Genomic DNA, 23,358 nt, shown 5'->3' with positions numbered 1-23,358 from the left:
ATCCATAGGTTATAACTGTGTGATGCTACATTGGGACCGACTCCTCCCTTCCACGCATTCCTTCTATGCTTGTGTGTGTCCCTACCTCTATGCGTGTATATCTATCAACTGATCTATTACCTCCCCGCTCCAGGCAGTCTCTTAAACTTATATAGGAATCGAATTACAAATTGGGGCTTTTAACAGCCAATCGAAATACAGAGGGGCAGATTGTGAATCTTAACAATTTTCCAGGAATAAAATGGAGTTTGTAACTAAATGTCAAAATAGGAATTGTTTCTGGCAAGTCATTCCTCTTTTCCTAGAATGATGCTATGGGTGGACCAACCTCTTCCTCGAGTTTCCAGAAACATTGTCATCCAACATTGTATGTTTCGCAGTTGACAAAATGCTATGTGCAAAGTGATATGCTTTTGATCCAGGATAATCATGCATTTGGGTAGAGACTTTAAAGCTCACAACGTAGTCTGGATGAATATGAGTATTCATGTGTGTGCTCCAAATAATAAAATGTTTTTCATCAACACCACTGTCGCAGTGTTCATTGCTAGGATGAAATTGTTGAGAGCCAGGTTGAACCTGCTCCATGTTTCCCATTATTACTCGGCATAATACCATGTGCCATAAGCCATTTCCTTCAACATCTGAATAGCCAACACTGACATGTGAACAATCTTCTGGAGAAGGATAAACACCAATGCCATAAGCTGCCCCATTGTTGGGTGTATTGGTTTGGCCAAAACCATGTAATACGATGCCAGCTACACCCTTCCGAGAAGTACCATGCCAGGCATATCTGATATTAGCTTTGCCACGAAATTTTCTAGTAATCTCAACGTGATTTTGAAATGCCTGCAATTGAGCCTGTGCCAAAGAACTTGATGGCACACATCGATAAATACCAACAATGCTGCTAAATGTTACAAGTGTACTAAGACTAGCTAGAAACATGTTCCTCACAGCTACATACTCATGATTACCATTCTCTAATTTAATTAGTTTGTCAGCTAACTCACCATATCCAAAAGTTTCAGAACTATTAATACAAAGGACATATTGTGATTCACACACACCCATTCCATGATCTGCATTTGTTGCATTTGTTACTTTAGACAGAAAACCCTTGCTTAGGTTCCCAGTGTCACTGGAGTCTTGCTCCAATTCACTAGGCTCCGCATCCCATAGGGTCTTCACTCAATGGACCTCTTTCATATCACGTGCGTTAGTGGGATACTATACAATACCCCTAATTTGACTAAATATTGGAAAACACCTCTAAAAATTACATTATTTAACCCCCTACCAATACAAACAAAATACGCATTCCCAATTTAAAAAATGCCTACTTCACTAGATATTTTAGATATTCATTTTTTCATTAACATTTTGTTATACCCCTTCATATTTTTTCATTAATTTTGAACTCCATTTTTTATACCTGCCAATATAAAAACCCTTTACCGCCTATATATCTCCCAATACATTATGTCATTTTTTCCTCCATATATATCCCCCAATATGAACCCACGTGGTATGATATTTCTCCCCCAGTGAAGCCCCCGTGCCATATCCAAAGATTGGGCAATTAGTACTCGATACCAAACATGTGTAGGAAGCAATGCATGATAGAGTAACATAATGTATTCAACTAAAGTCAACATCTGGCCCTGTATCCAATGGTTATGATCTCGGTTATTCTTATAATATATCAAAAGACCACATTTGAAAACCATTGCAGCTTGCTGCACCATTGTATCATTGACCACAATGATGATCATTGCATGCCAAAAGGGTGGTATTATTTTTGGAGGAAGCATAACAAGTGAATATAGTATATCATCTCTTCTATACCGCCAATAAACTCCAACCGCATGTAACACCAATATGATGCCGATGAGAACTGAAAATGGGTGTAGTCCAGAAACTCTTCAGAGTGAAGGAAGCCCACTGTAACTAATGCAGGAATCCCAATTGGTACAAGAATATGTTGCATGGTACACGAATATGTTGCATGGTGCAAGAATCTACTACACTGTCCAAGAAGGTAAATGTAGGACCAAAGCCTGTATAAAGGCATGATCGAACTAGTTTTATACCTGCACCATACAAACCTTTATTAATAATGTTTTAATCCTGATAAAACAAGGGAAGCAATGAATAATTGCAACAATAATCATTTAACCAACAACAACATGAGAGATTTTGAGTAAAAATAAGACAAAACAGAGGCCCAACGAGCAAATAGAAGGATTTGAGACATATGATGTAGAGTCTCATGTGTGCAAACTCAAGAAAGAATTGTATGGTCTCAAAAGGCGCCCCCAGCATGGTGCACTCAAATCGATAGTTATCTTAGTGGTTTGGGCTTCACTAAAAGTGAAGCAGATGCAAACCTCTATCACATTGTGGTAGATGGTAAGTTTCTTATTCTTGTTTTGTATGTTGATGATTTAATATTTATAGGTGATGAGAAGTTGATCCCTTCTTGCAAAGAGGATCTTGCAAAGGAATTGGAGATAAAATAAATGGGCCTAATGCATTACTTCCTCGAGATGGAAGTATGGCAATGTGACGGTGAATTTTTTGTGTCTTAGGGGAAGTATGACTTTGAAATACTTCAGAGATTTCACATGGAGAATTGTAAGACCATGGACACACCTCTAGCTACCAACTAGAGGAAGGAGAATGCCACTTCAGTTGAAGAGGTTGATGCTATGATTTACAGGCAACTTGTGGGGTTTTTGATATCTTGTGAACACAAGACCTGACATGTGCTATGTAGTAAACCAGCTTAGTCAAGCTATGGTGAGGCCTACCAAGTTATATTGGAAGGAATCAAAGCATGTATTACGGTACCTCAGAGGTACTATTGAGTATGTATTATGGTATAGGAAGATAGAGGGAGTGAAGCTCCAAGGCTTCACCGATGCAGATTGGGAAGGGAGTCAATCAGAAAGGAAAAGTACTCCAGGTGCTATCTTCAGTGTTGGGTCCGCAACTATTTCCTGGTATAGCAGGAAGCAGAGGTTTGTGGCGCTCATCTCAACAGAGGATGAATAGATGATTGCAAGTCAAGTAGCATATGAGGCCATATGGATGAGGAAAATACGTGTGGGACTTTTCGGTCAAGAGATGGATGAAAAAATGATATATTGTGATAATCAAAGTTGCATTAAGCTCTCTGAGAATTTGGTATTTCATGATAGACCCAAGCACATTGATATTTGGTATCATCATTTGCGGGACTATGTGCAAAGGATAATTATGTTGCTATTGTACATTCCAACTGAGGAGCAAGATGTTGACATCTTAACAAAGTCATTTTCAAGAGGTAAATTCAAATTCCATATGTGCAGGATAGGGATGGTGAAAATTCCCTTTCTTTCTAAGAGGGTGTGTTGAAAAAATGTAGCAAGAAAGGCTCAATTTGACTTTAGCCTTCATCAAATTAAGTAAATTGAATTTCCACATCAGCAGGACAACATGGAGGCAGTTAACTAGTGTGACATGGATCTTGTCACTCAGTTAGCTCAGTAAATTTGAGTTAGAGGGCTTAGAGTTCAGTTATGAACATGTGATTTCTAAATTTTAGTAATCTAGTTCAATTATTTTCAGTTGTATTTAGTTAACTGACCTCTAACTATTTATAGAGTTAGTTGAAGGTTAGTTGTGTAGTGGGACAATAGTCTAACTCAGATATTTGTCAATTAACTGATCAATTAACCCAAAATAGATAGTGCATGCAAGGAATTCGAGTTCCTCAGTCGAAGTAGAGATGACAAGGTAGTGCAACATCAGTTGTAGAATAGTCTTGAGCGTACAAGTATTGCATGAGTTAGAACATCAATCATTGGGAATTGCACAATCAATTTGGAGTAAATTCCTATTTTTTAGAGGCTAATTTCCTCAAGATTTGCACAAGGAAATAGGAGGCTTGGTGGGAAAATAATTGGCTAAGTATTGGCAAAAGTTTCTCATGAGCAGAGAGAACAATTATTCTTTTGCAGGTTGAACTCAGAGTTGGAGCTAGAAATTGTAATAGTTTATCTATTCAATTGATTAATGCATAGAGGCTTGAGGGGATTTTCCTAGTTGGGTTCCCTTAGAAATCATTGTGTATATGTGGTTTTTCTTATTGCATGTCTATGCATGTTGTTCTAAATTGTGGTTTCCATTCTGCAAATCAGTAGAGTAGAATTGTGTCTCTTGCTTTTTGAAATCTTGAGCAGTTTCAATTTCTATTAAATTTCTATAGCAAGAGGGCCTCAATGTAACCCCCATCAACAACATGAAATGGGTATCAAGATTTGAGACAGAATGTAATGATATAAATTTGGTTTGAGAGTGGTAGACATAAAGTAAGGCTTAACGTATTGTAGCATATGTCAACTAAGGGGCGAATTCCTCTTCAACATATCGGTGACACTGATATGGAGTTGGAAACATTGACTCAAAGACCCATTAATAATGAAGGTGTGATAAAAAAAAGAGGCAAGTGAATTCCCTAACCCAAAATAGTCACGGAGATGAAGTGAAAGAGTGTCATGTTCAAGAGAGGCTTGTTGCCATTAATAGGTATTATGCCCTGTTTTTCCTAGTTTCCCAACCATTTCTGGCCAATACCTCTTTATTTTTGACAAGCTTGAGGAGGATAACATATGCTTGATCTATAAGTTCATCCTTCAGATGAATCCTTCTGAGTATTTTTAATGAACCCTGAGAAGGAGTGGTTCGGTCTCGTCATGCTTGAAAAATCCAACATTTTTTAACAGTTTTACAAGTCCAGCGAAGGTGTAACTTGACTCCTTTTTCATGTTTAGATAGTTTGAAAAAGAGGCAAAAATGAAAATGCCAAGATGTTCCTTTTTGTAAATTTGTCTCTTGGGCCTGAAAAGGCGTAAAAAAATATCTAGGAGAACCTTTTAGCCATGTTTGACTAAAGTATTCATTTTTCGTAAATAGTCTATCTAGTCTAGAAAAGGATTAAACTTATATTGTAGACGTATTTTCATTTACTTTAACGAGTTTGAAAATACAAGTGCTCAACGATCTTTTCATGTTTTGGGGGTCTAAAAAGAGCTAAAAGAGGAATCCTCCTAGAGGAAAGAGTGGTATAAAGGATAGCAATTGGTTCCATTCATGATGGAACTGCTCAAAAAAGTTAGAGGTCATGAGGCAGGCTAATAAGACTACTAATCATAGCGGTTCCTTGGGAAAGGGTAAAACAACCAAGTGAAAGCGTATGATCAGACAAGAAGATGGTGACGATGGAATGAGAAAACCAAGGCTCATCTAGAAAAAAGAGGCTGATAAGAAGTAGCAATCACAAGGGATAAAATGTGGAAACCAGTTTCATTTTTACACAGTCTTGAAACAAAGGAAAATTATGCTTGAGAGTGGTTTCATTTTTACACAAGCTTGAAACATGGAGAAACTGTGCTTTAAAGTGGTTTCATTTTTACACAAGATTGAAACAAAGGAAAAATTGTGCTTGAGGTAAGTTGCATGTCCCTAGAATAATAACTAAATTCTAGGTACATGTGCCCCAAGCTTCATTTCATCCACCTAAGTAGACTATTGGTTACCAATAAGTAGATGGAATGAAGGTTCATTTACGAGATCAAGTGAAAGGATCGACTCAACATTTACTAGATCTAATCAAAGATTCAAATTGGAGGGTATTTGTTTTATTTTTTAACGAGATTGAAACAATAAAATAACTATGCTGAAGGGACCTATTTGATTTTTTAACAAGATTGAGACAGTAAAATAACTATGCTCATGGACCTTGTTTCATTTTTTTAAGAGCTTGACACAAGAAGAGGAACTCTTCTCTAACACCTTGTTTCAATTTTTAACAAGCTTGACACAAGAAAAGGAACTCTGCTCTGGCACCTCGTTTCATTTTTTAACGAGCTTGACATAAAAAAAGTAACTCTGCTTCGACACATTGTTTCACTTTTTAATGAGATTGACATAATAAAAGGGACTCTACTCCAATGTTATTTACCTTTATCATGCCCCCCAGGAAGTCATGGTTTCGAAGAGGTTCTCATCAGATGGGAAAACAACACTCTAGAAGGGATAAGTATCAAGGGATCTAATGGAAATAATAGGTTCCAATGCTCCCAATAAATGATTCACCATATCACCTATTGGATCCATGTCAAAAGAAGTTGAGAAAACAGTGAAAGGTCCATCTTCAACAATAGGTATGGAACATGATGCCACATAATTAACCTATGGAAGGGGGGTGCCACTTGCATATTTGGAACATTTAGGGAAGTTGGATAATTGGCAGTCAAATCAGAACCAACAAAGGAAAGTCGATCGATAGTCACAATTTTTCCATTATGCAGGAAACACATTACTCGAAAGAGTGTGGACACAACAATGTTCATAGCATAAGCATAGTCTCGCCCAAGGAGCAAATTGAAATCCAAGGGGCCTTGAACTACCATAACATCAACATATACACTTTTTCCTTCCAAGGTAATAGGCAACTGAGGAAGGATACCTAAAGGTTGACTAGTTCTTTTGTTAAAAGCTAACAACTTTGGATCAACAAACACAAGCTAAGGGGAACCCAAATCTTAACAAGCAGTCGAGGATAGAATGCTAACAAAAGCACCTTCATCTACAATAGTGTGACATATGTATTTAACACAAGCCTTCACCATGATCTGAAAAGGCATGTAAGAAGGGAGACAAGGTTCTGTTAATTGACTCCAATCAAAAGCAATGACCTATTTTCTTGGAGGGGGTTTCGTGACAACAAGAGAAATTCCCACTTGTTTGGTAGAATCAGAAGAAATGAGAAGAACCTGAGTGGTATGAAATCCACTCTTTATGGGAAAAGTGCGATCAACAGAAGGTGGAACCGGGTAACCACTTTCTCAACCAATGGTTGGTTGGTAACAGACTCATGGGATTGACATTCAGAGAGAGCAGTATTAGTTGTAATCGGGTCAATCACTTCATCAAATAGTGGAGGATTTGGGGAAATTTTTCGGTAACCAACTGGAAACTACTGTTGATAATCAGTAAGGGTTTCCAATAGTTTGGAGGCTTCATCTAAAAAAGGGAAAAGGTGAATTGGATGATTCCCTTCACATAACTTACACTCAAACTTAACTTTACCCTTCCTTCTGGGAACCTTATTATTACCAGTCAAAGTTTTGTCACCAACATGATCTTTAGAGGCTGACCACAACGACTGATGTGAACCTGAGGACCACACTTCTAATAGTTGTGGAATACCAAGACAATCTCTAAGAAGGTGATCTCCCTTACAAAGTATGCAAGGGAATTTAACTTTACAGGTCTTGTTGGAAATTTTCTCGACACTAGTCGATTCATAGAAATGGTTGCTTATGTTAGCACCAAGGTTATACCTTTCTTAAAGGTCCAAAGGTTATGTCTATCAGTTCATAATGCAAGGAGTTATGTAATGGCCTATGAATTTTTTTTATGGAAGGATGATATAAAGCTTAGAAATATTTCAGAAGAGTTTATTTAAGTTATATCTAAGCTTTCCCTAAGTTTTGCAGCAAATCATAGCCTATCAAATGCTTACAGCTAGTGCTAAGAAAATATTTCGTAGCGTGCTATGAAATTTTGAAAATATGAGTTTCCAAACTACTTTTCAAGTGCCCAAACCATTTTTCAAGAAGCTTTACCCTTATTAAACTTTGATGTGACATTTGGAATAGTTTTCAGTCATAAGAGAGGGATTTTAAATTAAATCCTAAAACGAGAGTTTGCCCTAAAATTACAGTTTCCAACATTTTTCCTGTTTTAGGCACTATGTTCAAACACTGATTTCAAACAGGTGGTCATGAATTTAAAAAAAGAGAGGAGGTTTTTGTTGGAAATGGGATGATTTACAAAAATGTCCTTCAAATTTTACCCATATACCATGTCATGGAAATTACAAAGGAATATTTGAGGCCTATTTTTCCAAATTTTCCAATTTTCTAATTTTCTTGTTTTAAACAGTGTTTGCAAATGCATTTTCCGAACATATGGAGATGAATTTGTGAATTTGTAAAAAAAAAAAGAGTTTTTTGTTGGTAACATACCAATTTAAATAACCCTCTATCAGTCTTTACCCATATAGCATGGTTTGAAGGATATGCATGAATATTTGCAACCTATTTTTCAGGATTTAAATATTTAATTATTTCCTGTTTTAGTCATCCACCTTAAGCACAATTTTTGAGAATATGAAGATGAAGTTTCCAAATACGAAAGAGGTTTTTGTAGGTAAGGATTTTATTTAAAAAACATATTTTATGTTTTACACATCTATTACAGTTTGGGGGATCCTAATGCCACTTTAAAGCCTTGATGGGCCTCGAATATGACCATTTTTCCATCGCACAACACCACTATTTCATAACCTAAATTCCGACAATTTTATCTCATTCATAGCGTAATTCCACAACTTGCCACTAATTCACGTCTTACACTTTTTGATTAATTATCATTAGTTTTCTTGAATTTTCGATGATTAGAGATGTTTTTCCATGACTTACTATTGACGGTTTTGCTAAGTTCATTTGTCAGAGGGTTCCATTGCTGAAATGATTCATGAGTCAATTAAACTAAGTTTCTACAAGTTAAAATCTCAATTTGTGATCAAATCGGAAATAATCTTGAGATTCTGAGACTTAGAGCGTGTTCAAAATGCCCTCATTCATGTAACTGAGAAATCGTTTGTCAAACTTCATCACCAACAAGAAGTTATGTTCAAAACACTTTTAAGTACAGACTTAGTGCTTGTGTAAGTACATAATCACTGAATGGTTTCAGTTCTGAACGGTTTTGGGTCCACATGGAGGAAAATGACTTTGATGCATTTCTTTATGCTAAACATGGAAATCGTTCCTCCATCCATGCAATGATCAGGATGAACCCAACCATCACCCATTCAAAGGCTCTCCATAAGATTGCATGCAGCCTCCTTTACCCCGTTGTTGTATTTTATTTCGATAGTCAAATAATTATGGTTTGTTTTCATCAACAACTCCATATAAAAATTATTCTCTACATGTAGCTAAGGGAGATGGGAGAGGTAGTAATTAGAAGGATTATATTTAATCTTGTTTACACTATGAATACAATGGAATCTTTGATGGAATTTGTTTAAATGCATGATTGCTGAACCATAACATAGAACTCTGATTCTGCACTCAATCTGCTGTAAGTATTAATGTGTTTTTGATTTTTAAAAGTGTATTTCATTAATTTAGACTTGCTCTAGGAGTGGTAAGGGCCCACCACCACCCAGAAACAAATCTTGTAATTAGTATAAATTGTAGGAAGTATGTTCTATTGAATTTCATACCTTTACATTTCAATCCAAAGTCATTTGCAGAATAGATCTCAGATTTACCGTGTTTCATTGCGTACTTAAGCATTTAATCTATTTCATAAATCTGAATTGAATACTATAGATCTCGTTTCTCAATCATTAAAGACCAGCAAGGATTGTACTGAATGATGATTTCCAATGTGTGAATGGTTTCTTTGATGCATAGTGCAGAATGTTTGGAGAGTATTTTTAATGTGGAAACAATACAAGGTTAATTACCATATCATATTCAAAAATGAAATTGGTTTACGCCCTATACATTTTCCATTTGGTATCGAATTTTGTAGCATCATGTTTTAATCTCCGAATGTCTAAATGAAATGCAATGAGATATCGATTGTTAAGTGAGACTATAGTTTAGCTTCAAGATTTGGTATAATTACGTTGGATTGGAACTATAGGCTAATGCTTTTCTTCTTAAGTAATTTTATGAGTTTGATTGAAGTACTTTTAAAGACATAATAGGCTTCGATTGGTAGAATCGTTTAGATTTGGAGTATGTAAACATAGTTAAGAAAGGATATTAGTGTAGAGCTTCATTACTTAGTCTATTTTGGGTATTTACAAGGTTGAATGAAAGGCAAGAGGTTAGTTTGAGGTTCTGATTGATTTTTTCATACATTTCAGGAATTAGATTTAACAGTTAGATCCAGTCTTGTTTGATTTGTCTATCCTTCTTTAGTTTACAATTATTTGATTAGAGTTGGTTTTGTTTGGATTTGAGATTTATATAAACTTGATATTGTTTGAATGATAATTAGTTTTGGTTTATTGGAGATCTCTGTTGTTTAGATTAGATAGATCTTATCACCGAGTTGAGATTTTCATTACATAAAGTGAGCTTTATAGTGGAATAATCATTTGAATAGGTAGTTGTTTATTTTTTTTAATTCGTAGGAAACTTTAATTAGATTTATTTATGTTTATCATTAGATAAATTAAATTAGAAACAATGATTATGTACTTAAACAGTAAATTTATTTCATATTCTAGTTTTAGTTAGATGATCTAATCCTATGTTACCTATGCTTGCGCCTCAAAGCTTACGAGCCCCAGATTGATAATTTAATGTACAATTATTACACATAATCTCCCCAACATTTTTTGCACCATTGTTAGGGAGGTGTTAAAGGGATTAGAGCATAGTTTATTTCACAAGTTTTTTTTTTGTGTGATCTTAGTTGCAGGGCAACTAGAGGGCGGAGATGATGATAAGACGTGAGTGAAGAGCCACGCATCCACTTTGGTTTGGGGTATCTCCAAATTTTTGTTGTCCAAGTAAGCGAGGATTTCAAGTTTGCTAAGTTTTATTGCAATTATTAGTTTTTATTCATTTAGATTAAAACTTCAATCTCTTTCAAGATAATTTTTTTTTGGGGTGTTGTAAGAACCCCTTGGTACTAATCCATGTTGTGAGACAGGGATCATCAACTACCAAGATAAATTCAAGAATGATTGAGAAGCTTGGAGAATGTACCTCGAAGCACTTTCTCAAATCCTAGCAATAGCTGGGGTATCTGCCTCTCAGGAAGAGTTCATCCTGACCGCATTTAGGAAATTATCTATCTCTCCACAACAAAAAAAAGATTTGGAAGTCTCCCTTGATTCCTCTTGCCTATTTATCAAGGAGATCAAGCACTCATGTACCAAACCTGACGGGGAGCATCCAGCTAAACCTGAGGTCACGCCCACATCAAGCCTTGTATGCATTCCTGAGACCAATTATCCAAGTTTGTTTGGCATGACCGAGGAGGAATTTCAGAGTAGTCCAAATCAAGAAATGGGCGAATACCACCATGATTACATCGAGCATTGGTTCTAGATCACAATCCAGTCAAAGTGCCACTTTCATATTCAAATAATCTTTGTATCACATCTTTCAAAGTTTTTGATTTTTCATGCTCATGTATATTCTAAATTTTATATGTTAAATATGAGCATGAATATATCCTTGTACCTGATCTGCACATGGCTTCATTGGAAGTTCTCTTTCACTTGAAGGAGGACATCTTTTCTTCAGTATAGTAGGAAATTTAGTATTGTAAATAAATAAATGAAAATAGTAAAGAGAAAAATAAGTCCTTTTGTGAAAACCAGCTTGTTTGGCGTAACTGGGCAGGGGCTTTTCTTGAAAACCAAGTAACTGGCAAGTGAGGTTCCTAATAAAGCTTGTAAATTTGTATGAGTTCTTCAAATCATGTATCTTTCAAGTCATTATGTTTGTACTCGAGTTGGTTGATGTGGGATCCCTTAAGGCCCACCTGCCAACAAGCCTTGTCCCATTGACATCAACAAATTATCTAGGACCAAGGTTAGGGTTAGATAAGGTACTTGGGAACCTACATGCCTTAATGGCAGGCATCCTTGTCATATACTAAGGAAATACATCTATTTTTCTTGGTGGATGAATTTTGCAGTCCATTCGACTTCGACAAATCCATTCATGGCTAGTAGAATGTACATAGTTCCTTGATTCCCATTGACATCAAAGGTGGGATATCTCGCATTGGTTAACAACATCATCAATGGTCAATAATCTAATGATTCTTGCTTATGTTTGACATCGACACCATTTATTCACATATGCAAGATTGCACACGGGTGTGTAGCGGTTGAAGACTATATGGTTTTGAGATCTCAACACAGGTTTGTAGCAGTTTGGATTTTTGTATCAACATTCCCATTGTCATTTGCAGCAGTAGTCACCTTTCCTCAGTTGTTTGGGGACATACAACTCCTCAACCATGGGGGAGAAGGGGACCTTTAGTTCATCCTTTAGCACTTTAGTTCATCCCTCAGCCTTCTTCAGCAGATCAGATCAGGAGTCACATCAGCTCCATCTAGTTCATCCTCAACTTCATCTTGCAACACCGAGCTCATTAACAACAAAGGTAAAACTTGAGGTAAATTTGGCTTAAGATTATCTAATTCATTAGAAGGTTGAACAAACTTAATGATTCCCCACTTTCATTCCATGTATTTTATCTTTCACAAGGCTTCTATTTTCCTTCCCTTCGTTACGCATATACTCTGATTACAAGACCATGTTAAAAGCAAATCCTTATGGTGTATTAATAAAATAAGTCTTTATGGTGTCTTCTCCTCCTATGATAACAAGAATTCTATTTAGAGGATGAGTTCATTGCTGCCATGAAATGATGAAAGAAACCACTTATAAGCATTGGTTTTATGATGACAGAGTATGGAAGCACCTATTCACATACCTACCATCTCCATCACCACCTCATTTCATTCATCATCTCTCCCTCATCCATCCATTTCTTGTCGTCAACTTGTATTGCTCAGTAAATTAGTGTGATATATTAAATGTGATAAGTGCTGCTCCAAAAAGAGCCAACACCTCCAAATATTCAATCAATGTCGCTCCACAAGAACCAACACCTCCAAATATTCAAGAGTGCTACTCCACAAGAACCAAAACCTCCAAATATTAAAGCAATGTTGTCCCACAAAGAACCGACATCTACAAAATGTTAAGAATCTATTAATGAGAAAGGGATTTATTTGCATGAGGACATGCAAACCCTCAGGCATGGGGGGATTTTGGGCCTTGAATATGACCATTTTTCCATCGCACCGTACCACTATTTCATAACCTAAATTTTGACATTTTTAACTCATTTGATACCGTAATTCCACAACTTGCCGCCAATTCATGTCTTACACTTTTTGGTTAATTATCATTAGTTTTCTTGAATTTTCAATGATTAGAGATGATTTTGCCATGATTTTCTAATGACGGTTTTGTTAACTTCATTTGTCACAGGGTTCCATTACCGAAATTCTTCATGAGTCAATTAAACTAAGTTGATACAAGTTAAACTATAAATTTATTATAAAATGGGAAAGAATATCGAGATTCTAAGACTTGGAGCTTGTTCAAAATACCCTCATTCATGTAACCTAGAAACCGTTTTTTCAAAATTCATCACCAACAAGAAGTTATGTTCAAAACAATTTTAAGTACAGAATCAGTGCCTACGTAAGTACATAATCATTGAACGGTTTCGGTTCTGAATAGTTTTGGGTCCACGTGGAGGAAAACGACTTTGATGAATTTATTTATGCTAAACATGGAAATGGTTCCTCCATCCATGCAATGATCAAGATGAACCCAACCATCACCCATTCGAAGGCTCTCCAGAAGATTGCATGCGACCTCCTTTAGCCTGCTGTTGTATTTTCTTTTGATAGTCAAATAGTTATGCTTTGTTTTCATCAACAACTCTGTATAAAGTTGATGCTCTACATGTAGCTAATGGAGCCGAGAGAGGTAGAAATCAAAAGGATTGTATGTAATCTTGTTTACGCTATGAATACAATGGAAGATTTGATGGAGTTTATTTAAATGCATGATTGCTGAACCATAACACAAAACTCTGATTCTGCACTAAATTTGCTGTAAGTATTAATGTGTTTCTTATTTTTAAAAGAGTATTGTGTTAGTTTATACTTTCTCTAGGAGTGGCAAGGGCCCACCACCACCCGGAAACATGTCCTGTAATTAGTATAAATTGTAGGAAGTATGTTTTATTGAATTTCGTAGATTTACATTTCAATCCAAAGTCATTTTCCGAATAAATCTCAGAATTACCATGTCTCATTCCGTACTTAAGCATTTACTCTGTTTCGTAAATATGAATCGAATACTATAGATCTCATTTCTCATTCATTAAATACTAGCAAGGATTGTACTGAATGATGATTTCCAACGTGTGAATGGTTTCTTTGATGCATAGCGCAAAATGTCTAAAGAGTATTTTTAATCTGGAAACAATACAGGGTTAATTACCATATCATAAGTTCAAAAACAAAATTGGTTTATGTCCTGTACATTTTCCATTTGGTATCGAATTTTGTAGCATCATGTTTTGATCTTTGAATGTCTAAATGAAATGCAATGAGATATCGATTGTTAAGTGAGACTGTAGTTTAGCTTCAAGATTAATCCAAGTGGATATTGATGGCCACCCGCCAATTCCACTTAAACCCCCATCATTGTTTCTTTCAGTTTTTCTGTTTCTTTAATTGTAGCACAATTTACTATTTTTAGTAGTTTTTCAGGTCCTAAAGTTCCTGAGCCGTTTTGAGGCCCTAATGACGTTTTTTTGGCATTCTACTGATGGGAATGAAATTTTGGGGTTAACCAAAATCCCTTTTCCTAAAAAAATCGATCTTGAGGCTTGTGGGTTATGGCCCACTAAGCCTTTCGGAAGCGTCTCTTTAGGCTCTAAGCCTTTTAAATCACGGACTTACATTAGACTTGGACCATTCAACTATTGGGTCTTTTATCACTATCGGGAGCTTTCAAACATAAGTTGAGCCTTAAAACTCCGCTCAACACATATGTCGAGACTACACGGAATAACAAAGAAACCCCGCTTAGAAACCTTTGTTCGGATTTCAAAATTATATACCCGGACACATATTTGTCATCGGGTCCACCATTTTAAGCGCTAATCTTCAGACCTCTGATCCAGCCAAGCTCCGATCTCTGATCTCCAATCGGCCCGATCGCCGATCATTGCATATCGGCCATTGAAATTTCATTACACTGTCTGCTAGCCCTTCAACTCTCCAATTGCAATTTGCGATCCCATTGGGACCGTCGATTTGACTTCTAATCCGACGGTTATGATTTAATCACATTTCGCTATCACTCTATTACAAAGCTCGTTCTAGTTTTTGTTCCAATGGGTTTTTCCGATGCCATATAGCTCTGTTCCATGCAACTTGATCTAGACCATTGATCCATATGATCTAATGGTTCCTGTGCATCCGCGTTGCTTCCTTTTTAACTTAGTCCTGCTCGCCGTCAATGGATCTCTATGTTAAACATAATTTTCTACCCACCTGCATTCACACCATGCATTCCACATATAATCATATTCTATTGGATCGCCATCAACCCAACCATGTTCGATGGTCGATAATGCACTCACAGTTTGGGATTAAACCTTCGCACAAACATACGAAATAGAGTTCGAAAAGAGACATTCTACATAGACACGCTGGAAATACAAACCCATATTTATTATAATAAAAGCAGCACGATTATAGCTAAGGCATTTCAGCCTTAGAACAGAGTCTCCTCTGGCTACATTTTTAATCACTCTAGTCTCACACTTTCTATCTATATTACTCTGTCTCTCCTCTCCTTCCCTGAACACGTAGGTTCATGACACACACACACACACACACACACACACACACACACATATGGAAGCATTGTTGGATCGGATCACGGAAGGATCTGATCAATCCTCTAGCCAAAAGCCCGAAAGCTCTCTACACATACATGCATATAACACATGGTAGATTACATTGATAAGTCTCCTCGAGACTTTATCCATTCCATCTTTAAATATGTTTTAAAACATATTTTTAACTGTTTTTCTCCGCTAGTCCACGTCTTCCTCTTCGCTCCGTTTTTGGATTCCTCCCTTTGAATAAGGGTGCTGGATACTCCTGCATCATCTACCACCAACAATTTTCTATCTAAAATCATATTTTTTGTCGTAGTCCATGGAGAGATCTTTCCAACGGGTTATCATGCACGTCAAACAGAGATAATATGACCAAGTTGCGACCTCGGGAAGTTGGCTATCCAACTCACCCCAACGGGGCCCATAAACTCTTGGTGTTACATCTCATTGGGTTATGGTTTTGGTTGTTTAGGGTTTGATCTTATTGTTCAATAATAAAAAGGCCCTTGAGCCTCATTGTAACATGGTTTAGAGGCATGTAGCCACCACATCTCTTCTCAGAGATAAGCTACCATTGCCCGAGCTAGTCTTATTTCCATTCTGTTTATAAGCATATTTTAGTATTTGATATTAATGAAGTGAAGTGTTATTTCTATTGCATCTTTGTATTTATGGTTATATCTGTAATTTGTTGTGTTCTTGTTTAAATTCAGATCAGTGGTATCAGAGTGGTCTGCTCTTTCTCTGTTTTTCTTTGCATGTCCCCAATGAGGTTAGGATATAAGGAGTTAGGGCTTGAACTGGTCGAACCTTTGTAAGACCAGCCTCGAAAATCCGATGGCCTCCCATGGAAGATGAAAAGAATGACGAGGGGGTAGGAGATCCTATCAAAATCTTGCTTGAGGAAGCCCTCGATCGACAAAGGAACGCGATGATGGACAACTTTGCCCAGATCCTTCAGCGGCTACCCAGGGGTGATGCATCTACTTCCGGTAGCTACTTTAGAAGCGCCACACCCTTTGAGGTACAAGTTAACTTTGACATTTCCATATTTGAGGGTCAGATAGATGTAGACGTTGTAGATAAATGATTAAATTTGCTAGAAGGATATTTTTCCGTTCATGATTTTTCCAGCCGGGAAAATATCACCTTTGCACTTCTCAAAGCCACCCGCACGTCAAGGACTGGTGGGAAACCGACTGTGAGCAGAAGGATGAAAGTATGAACTCATTGTTTTTAGCCGCACTGTTGGCTTGATGGGCCTTGACCCAGGTTGAACATTAGTTAGCCAAGCAAATCCCTACACTATTGGCCCTTTCGGCATCAGCCTGTGGACCGCGGACCGAAGTATCACCTGAAGTAGTATGGGAGGATCCAGGAACCAAATTTTCACACCCTGAGATGGTCGTGATGTCGGTCTATACTTCTTGATCCTGCCTTCATGCATATCGATAAGCCTTTAGGGCTTATTGATGTTCCTATTCTTCCGTCCTTCAGTACCTTCGCGAATTTACTCTATTGATCTTCGCGTAGCCCTAACCCGAGGTCCAGGAACTTACGCGCCTCTGTGACTACGTTACTATATAAGTTCCCAAGTTATCTTAAGTGTTACCTAATCTACCATGCATTTACAGTTACCTTCACGTAATCCTTTACTCTTGCTTGCATTCAATTAACAAATATAATCAAATACATTCGCGCATCAAATAAGAATTATAATGTAAACCCAGATCGTAACATAATATAATTAGATGCATTAAACAAAGACAAAATACACAGTGATTGTAGAATAATTCTCTTTATTGATATCTCAAGTTCAGTATAGACTCTATCCGCCCTACGCACACAGCTATAGGGGTCCGCGCACTCAGCTGCGGACTTCCACCCTAGGCCTCTGTGCACTCAGCTGTAGAGCCTCTACCTATGCTAAGACTCGAGAACACTTAGAACTTCTTACCCAAAATCCTTCTTTCCATTACTACCCTCCTCTTAGACTCTTCTAAGACTCCCTTTTTATACAATCCCATGGTTCACGGACCATGGGTAGATCTTTACAACCGACATGATACTTCATAAAACAAGGGCAGACAACCTTGTGACCTCTTCATGCTCTGTGACCATAAAATGTAGAGACTTTACATATTTATTACAAAATTGGGGCCTTCTGCCCCAAAACATGGGCTTTTAGCCCCAAAGCTGGCTCTTGGGAGAACCCATTCCCAACAGGCCCCCAACACAAACATGATGACTCACCCTCGAGTCACTCTACGGGCGTGGAGATATTGGTGTGAAGACCCCCCAAACCGCCTGCTTTATTTCATCGACCAACTGCTCTGTTGCTGGCCATGCACTGTCAGCCTAAAGCTTCTGCTGAGTCTCCTACAGACTAGCCATCTTGCCTTCAATGGAGGCCATGATCAAGTAGGCCTCGTCCAACCAAGGCTTCAAGCGCACCTTCAACACTACCTCTTTATGCTGAGCTGCATCTACCTGCTCCTTCAATGCCTTGGCCTCCTGCAGCTTCACGAGTCTCTGTGTGAGGGCAACAATACATGCTATCCCTTTTACCTCATTGTAGCACTGCTGTAGCTCTCGCACCTCTGTTTCCAGCCTCTGCACAGTAGGGTCTTCTTGTAGGCTGGTTAGTACTTCGAACGACTGTTCAAAAAGCATTGTGCAGTCTACCACTGCACTTTCTACTGCCACTATTGCCTTTGTTATAGTAGTTGCACGCTGCTCCTTAACCACTGGTGGGGTCGAAGGCTAGGCCCTCAACTGTAATTCTACAATCTGGAGGTTCAGCTCTAACTGAACCTTTGCCAATTCTGTGCGGGCGTCGTGCACCCCCGTAGCAAGTTTTTGAACGTGCACATCTACTGGCTCATCTGCAAGAATGGCCAACTCCGGGACCATTCAACATGCTTCCTCCAAGGCCTTAATCATGCACTAATTCGTGTTAGTGATTTCCATCATGGATGTGAGGGCGGAGTCTCGCTGCACACCCATCTAAGTATTATTGACCTTCTACTCTTTGATCACTTGCAAAGCGCACTGTTCATGGGCCCTCAGCTCTGCAATCACCCCATCCTACAACAGGTAGAATGCCTCGCTAGGAAGCACTACCAAGTTCAGCCCTACTCCCTTGAGTGCACTGACAGCAGGCCTGTCAGCTTCGGTCTTTGTCATCAGTGCTCCATCTGGCAGCACTATGGCTCGGGAGTCCTTCAAAGGCAGCATCTCAGCAGCTTTTGAAGTACCAATGGCCAAACTGGTAGATTCTGCGCCGGTCTGTGTTGCTCGAACATGCAACTCTCACAGATTCACCTGAATGGCCCCCAACACCTGATGATGTTGCTGCTCAAACTGCTGCAACAGTTCTATGGTGGCTTCCCACACTGTATCCCTAATGTTGTTCAAATCCCCCTCTGTGAGGGTGATCGGTTCCATGGACATCTTGTTGGCCTTGGACTTCTTCCATGGCCCTACTTTTTCTTGTCCCCTTTGACGCTTGATATGGAACGAAGGTGTTTGCAGGTCCACTCCTCCCTGTTCTGTCAAATCGTCCTCTTCTTCCTCTTCTTCTAGGGAGGGCGACTTCTCTTTGTCGGAGCCGTGCTCCTCTCCTCTTGTCTGTCCACCTGTCTCCTGTGTGGCAGTGCGGTCTACCCTAGCCTTATCCTCAGCCTCCTTCCTCCTTTTCTTAGCCAACTGCTCCATCTTGAGCTTGGCTTCATCCTTCTTCCGCTGTGCAACTGTCTTGCTGGATCCCACTGTTAAGTCCAAGGTAGTGTGCCATTCTATCAGCCAACTATCAATAACCGCTTGAATCACATCATCCGTAGCTAAGTAGGGCAAGTCATGCCACTTCTGCTCGGGGTCCTTTCGCGCCCTTATGGATACATGGTGGAAATCAACCTTAAACTCTGCGTATGACTGCAATTTATCAAAGACAGTAGGCGACAACCACGACTTGTGGTTGATGGCCATGTGCACGTTCATCTCCATCAAGATCCAAAAGATCTTGCTATCCTTGATTCGTTGAGGATCCTTAGTCGCCCATAGCAAAGCGTACTTCACAGCCTCAGGCAGGTCTGGCGCAACCGAGGGAAATTGGTTGTCTTTGGGTAGCTCCCAGGCTACCAACACGATGGATAGCAAAAGCCACGCATAGTGGAAGGTCTTGCTGAGATCCTGTGCCCCACGAGAGTTCGCGAGGAACTCACCGTAGAGGTAGCGCGCCCAATTAAATTGAACCCCCTCCACGCATTAGGCTGCTAGAGCTACGACAGGCGCCGGTACTTCATCAGAGTGACACTTCCGCATGACCTTCCCTGCTAATATTTATGTGGCCACTTTGACCGTAGGGTCAAAAATACTTGTAATCGCATAGCCATGCGAATTCTTTACTAATCCGAACTTCTTCTTCATGCCCTCCGCAAGGGCTAGTTCGCCCGCCTTTCCACGAAACCTCATAGTTGGATTCTCCCCTGAATATGGCAGCCTCATGATTTTGTGGATCAACCTATTAGTGATGGGTATTGGCTCCTCCAGCCATAGACACCCATCATCTACCAAGCACAACAGCTACTTGATTACTAGCAAGGTAATGGGTGTGCAATTGTAGTGCGACACCCATAGCAGGTTGAGTAGGCCTGCCTTATCCACTCCTTTGAGCCACTTCTGTGGTTCCAACACGGTCACCTCGGTGGTCTTATGGAGGACGCGGTGCATCAGTTGGTATGTAGCCAAGTGAGGGAATCACTCGGTATCAGCTAAGTCCCAGTCCTACAATTTCAACATTGGAATTCGCACCAAGCGCGGTCCTTCAAAAACAATATTATCTAGCAGTAGAGGTGTGTACAAGGTGACCTTGCTCTCGTCAATGTCCTTAGGCACCTTGGCCTTGCCCCTACACGGAGGGATGTACTCAAGCAATTTAGTAATGGGGTCAGACCCCTCAACTTCAATGTCCTCCATGTCAATCCCAAGATCCTCATCGTCCATTGGGATATCCCCAATTTCTTCCTCCTCTGGTTCCAAGTTAATGGTTTTTCCATTTTCTTGAGCAGTGGGCTTGTCCTTCAGTGAGTTTCTCCTAGGTGACATGCGCACCGGTGGTGTTGCGGTTTGCTTTCCTTTCTTTCCTTTCGTGCCTTCCTGGGTCTGGGTAGGCCTTGGTCTAGGTGACCGTGGTGACTTGGGTATCTCTGCAACCTCCGGAGCAGTTCCCTCTACTTCCATAACAACCTCTGGCACAACCCCTTCGGCTATCACTGCTTCCCCAATATCTACGGTTTCTGCCAGTGTCGACATGACGCTATCCAACAGTTCTTGGGTCTCCTTTGGTAATTGCTCAAACGCCAAACTCGCTATCAGAGCTTCAAAGAATTCACGGTTCATACATGTCTAAGAGCTCAAAAACTCAATGCTCAAAATGCCAAGTGTTCTTCGTTGGGAATCCACATGTAATTTATAAACCATTTTAAATTCAAATTGGACCGTTCTCCCCAAAATCGGTTCATTAATGCTATATTGGTGGCATATTTCCAAGGATATCGCCCATAAATTTTGTCTTAAATGCTGCCTCCCCACTCCATTTGGCTGTTTTTCCGTCGTCAAATCATGAACAATGATTTTAACGGTCACTTTCAGGCTGATCTGCGCGGTTTTATCCCAGTTAGCACAGCCTTTCACGCACTCGTGTGGTCTCTGTGACATCTCCTCATTCTGCGCAGTTTCTTCATCGCGTAGTTCCCCGACCCGGGTAGTGTAGTTTATAGTCCTGCGCCTCCTTTCAGCTACTTGGAGTGCTAAGACTATGCTTCCTTCATATAGTCACCTAGCCGGATCACCAGTGTATGGCTTCAATCGACTACCATTCACTTTTCCTGGGAAGGGATCCCCATTTAACTTAACCAATTGAACTGCTCCACCGTTGGTAATCTCTTTGATGACATAGGGCCCCAGCCAGTGCATCCTAAATTTTCCTAGAAATTTATCAAACTTGCTGTCATATAGAAAAACCAGATCATTTACCTGGAAGGTGCGCAGTTTAATGTGTCAATCATGCCATGCCTTTTCGCGCTCCTTTTGAACTTGTTGATGAAATCCAGCTAGAAATCGGTCCTCCTCAAGCTCTGTTAGCTACGCGAGCCTCTCTTCCAAGGCTCTGCAATCCGCCATTCCTGTGAGTGCCGCTATGCGCAAACTAGGTACAATGTATTCCATTGGCATCACAACTTCTATGCCATACACAAGTCTGAAAGGCATTTGCCCAGTCAACTTCTTGCAAGTCATTCTGTAGGCCCATAGCACCGCTGGTACGTGCATATCCCAATCACTTCTCTGAGCATTGCAGACCTTTGTCAGTGCGTTCTCCAGTATTTTATTGAATGCTTCCACCATCCCATTGGCCTGCGGGTGATAAGGCGTGCTCTTCTGATGATACACCTGAAATTCTTCCGTCAATGCGCTGATTGTTTCATTAAGGAAGTGCGTACCGCAATCGCTCATCAAGATCTTTGGATAGCCAAATCTCGTCAATACATATTCAAAAAGAAACTTCGCTACTATTGCACCAGTACAGTCCTTCACAGGCTGCGCCTCTGCCCATCTGGTCAAGTACTCTATCGCGGTGATGATGTACCGTGCACCTGTTTTCTTTCCCGGAGGCTGAATTGGTCCCACAAAGTCAATCGCCCATTTCTCGAACGGTTGTAATGTCACTTGCGGTGTCAACGAAAGTTCATCCCTTCATGATGGCCTGCCAGTCCTTTGACATGCGTCACAAGCCCTACAATATGCTTTCGCGTCCTTATGCAGAGTTGGCCACCACAATCCAACACGCAGAACCTTCTCCGCTGTCACATTTCCTGCATAATGTCCTCCTATAGCTCCTCCATGAGCCTCTGCGAGGATACTGCTTCTATCAAAGTCAGGTACATAGCTTCGGAATATTTCATCAGATCCCTTTCTGTACAAATGTTCTGCAATGACGGAGAAGTCTGCTACGCACACTACTAAATCCTTCTTCTGCTAGCTTGTATACCCTTCTGGAGCAGTCCCTGTTGTCAGGAATGGTATGATATCCTCAAAGTGACTATCGGCGACGTGTACCGCAAAGAGCTGAAAGTCAGGCAATCCTTCCTCCAAATTAGTGGGCTCCTCTCTTGTTTCGATGCGTGACAGATGATCTGGTCTCGAGTTCAATCGTCTAGGCTTCACAATAATTTCAAAATCATACTCCTGAAATAATAACAACCACCTATAGATCTTGCTCCCCAACACAAGCTTATTAACGAGGTATTTTAACGCAGAATGATCTGTATACATCTTAAAATGTCCACCCAGCAAATAGTGATTGAACTTTTGGAGCGCATATACCATGGCTAGTCCTTCGTGCTCTGTAGTGGAATAGTTATTATCATCCTTGGACAACTTCCTACTCGTGAATGCTATAGGATGGTCCAATTCCCCCTTGCCTGCCTATATCAGCACAACCCCCAGTGTGATACATGAGGCGTCCACGTGCACATGAAATTCTTTCTTCCAGTTCGGAAAGACTAGGATCGACGCGGTGAACATTTTTTCTTTTAGCACGTGCAAGATCTTCTGGCATTCATCACTCCAACAGAATGTAGCATCCCTTTTCAACAACTTCTCCATGGGCGCGGTGATCTAGGCATAGATCTTGATGAAATTCCTATAGTATCTAGTATGCCCCACGAACGCGCGTAGCTGTTTCACATTCCTCGG

At 39.7% G+C, this 23,358-nt stretch overlaps 1 protein-coding gene across 1 annotated transcript; it reads right to left on the bottom strand.

Annotated features, from left to right (window-relative positions):
• Positions 1-312: 312 nt before the first annotated feature.
• LOC149152902 (putative inactive poly [ADP-ribose] polymerase SRO1) lies at positions 313-1,085 on the bottom strand. Its single transcript, XM_089443636.1, has one exon. It carries the CDS (start codon positions 1,075-1,077, stop codon positions 313-315), a length of 765 nt encoding a protein of 254 aa, XP_089299762.1. The 5' UTR covers positions 1,078-1,085.
• Between the last annotated feature and the right edge of the window lie 22,273 nt (positions 1,086-23,358).

Source organism: Pinus tabuliformis, chromosome 9 (genome assembly GCF_031772625.1).
Source record: "Pinus tabuliformis cultivar Carrire ecotype Pingquan chromosome 9, CPIR1, whole genome shotgun sequence".
NCBI classification, from domain to species: domain Eukaryota; kingdom Viridiplantae; phylum Streptophyta; class Pinopsida; order Pinales; family Pinaceae; genus Pinus; species Pinus tabuliformis.
This window is presented reverse-complemented; position numbering and strand designations above follow the sequence as displayed.

Coding starts and splice junctions, on each gene's coding strand:
- LOC149152902 (XM_089443636.1), bottom strand. CDS start 1,077: ATGGGTGTGTGTGAATCACAATATGTCCTTTGTATTAATAGTTCTGAA.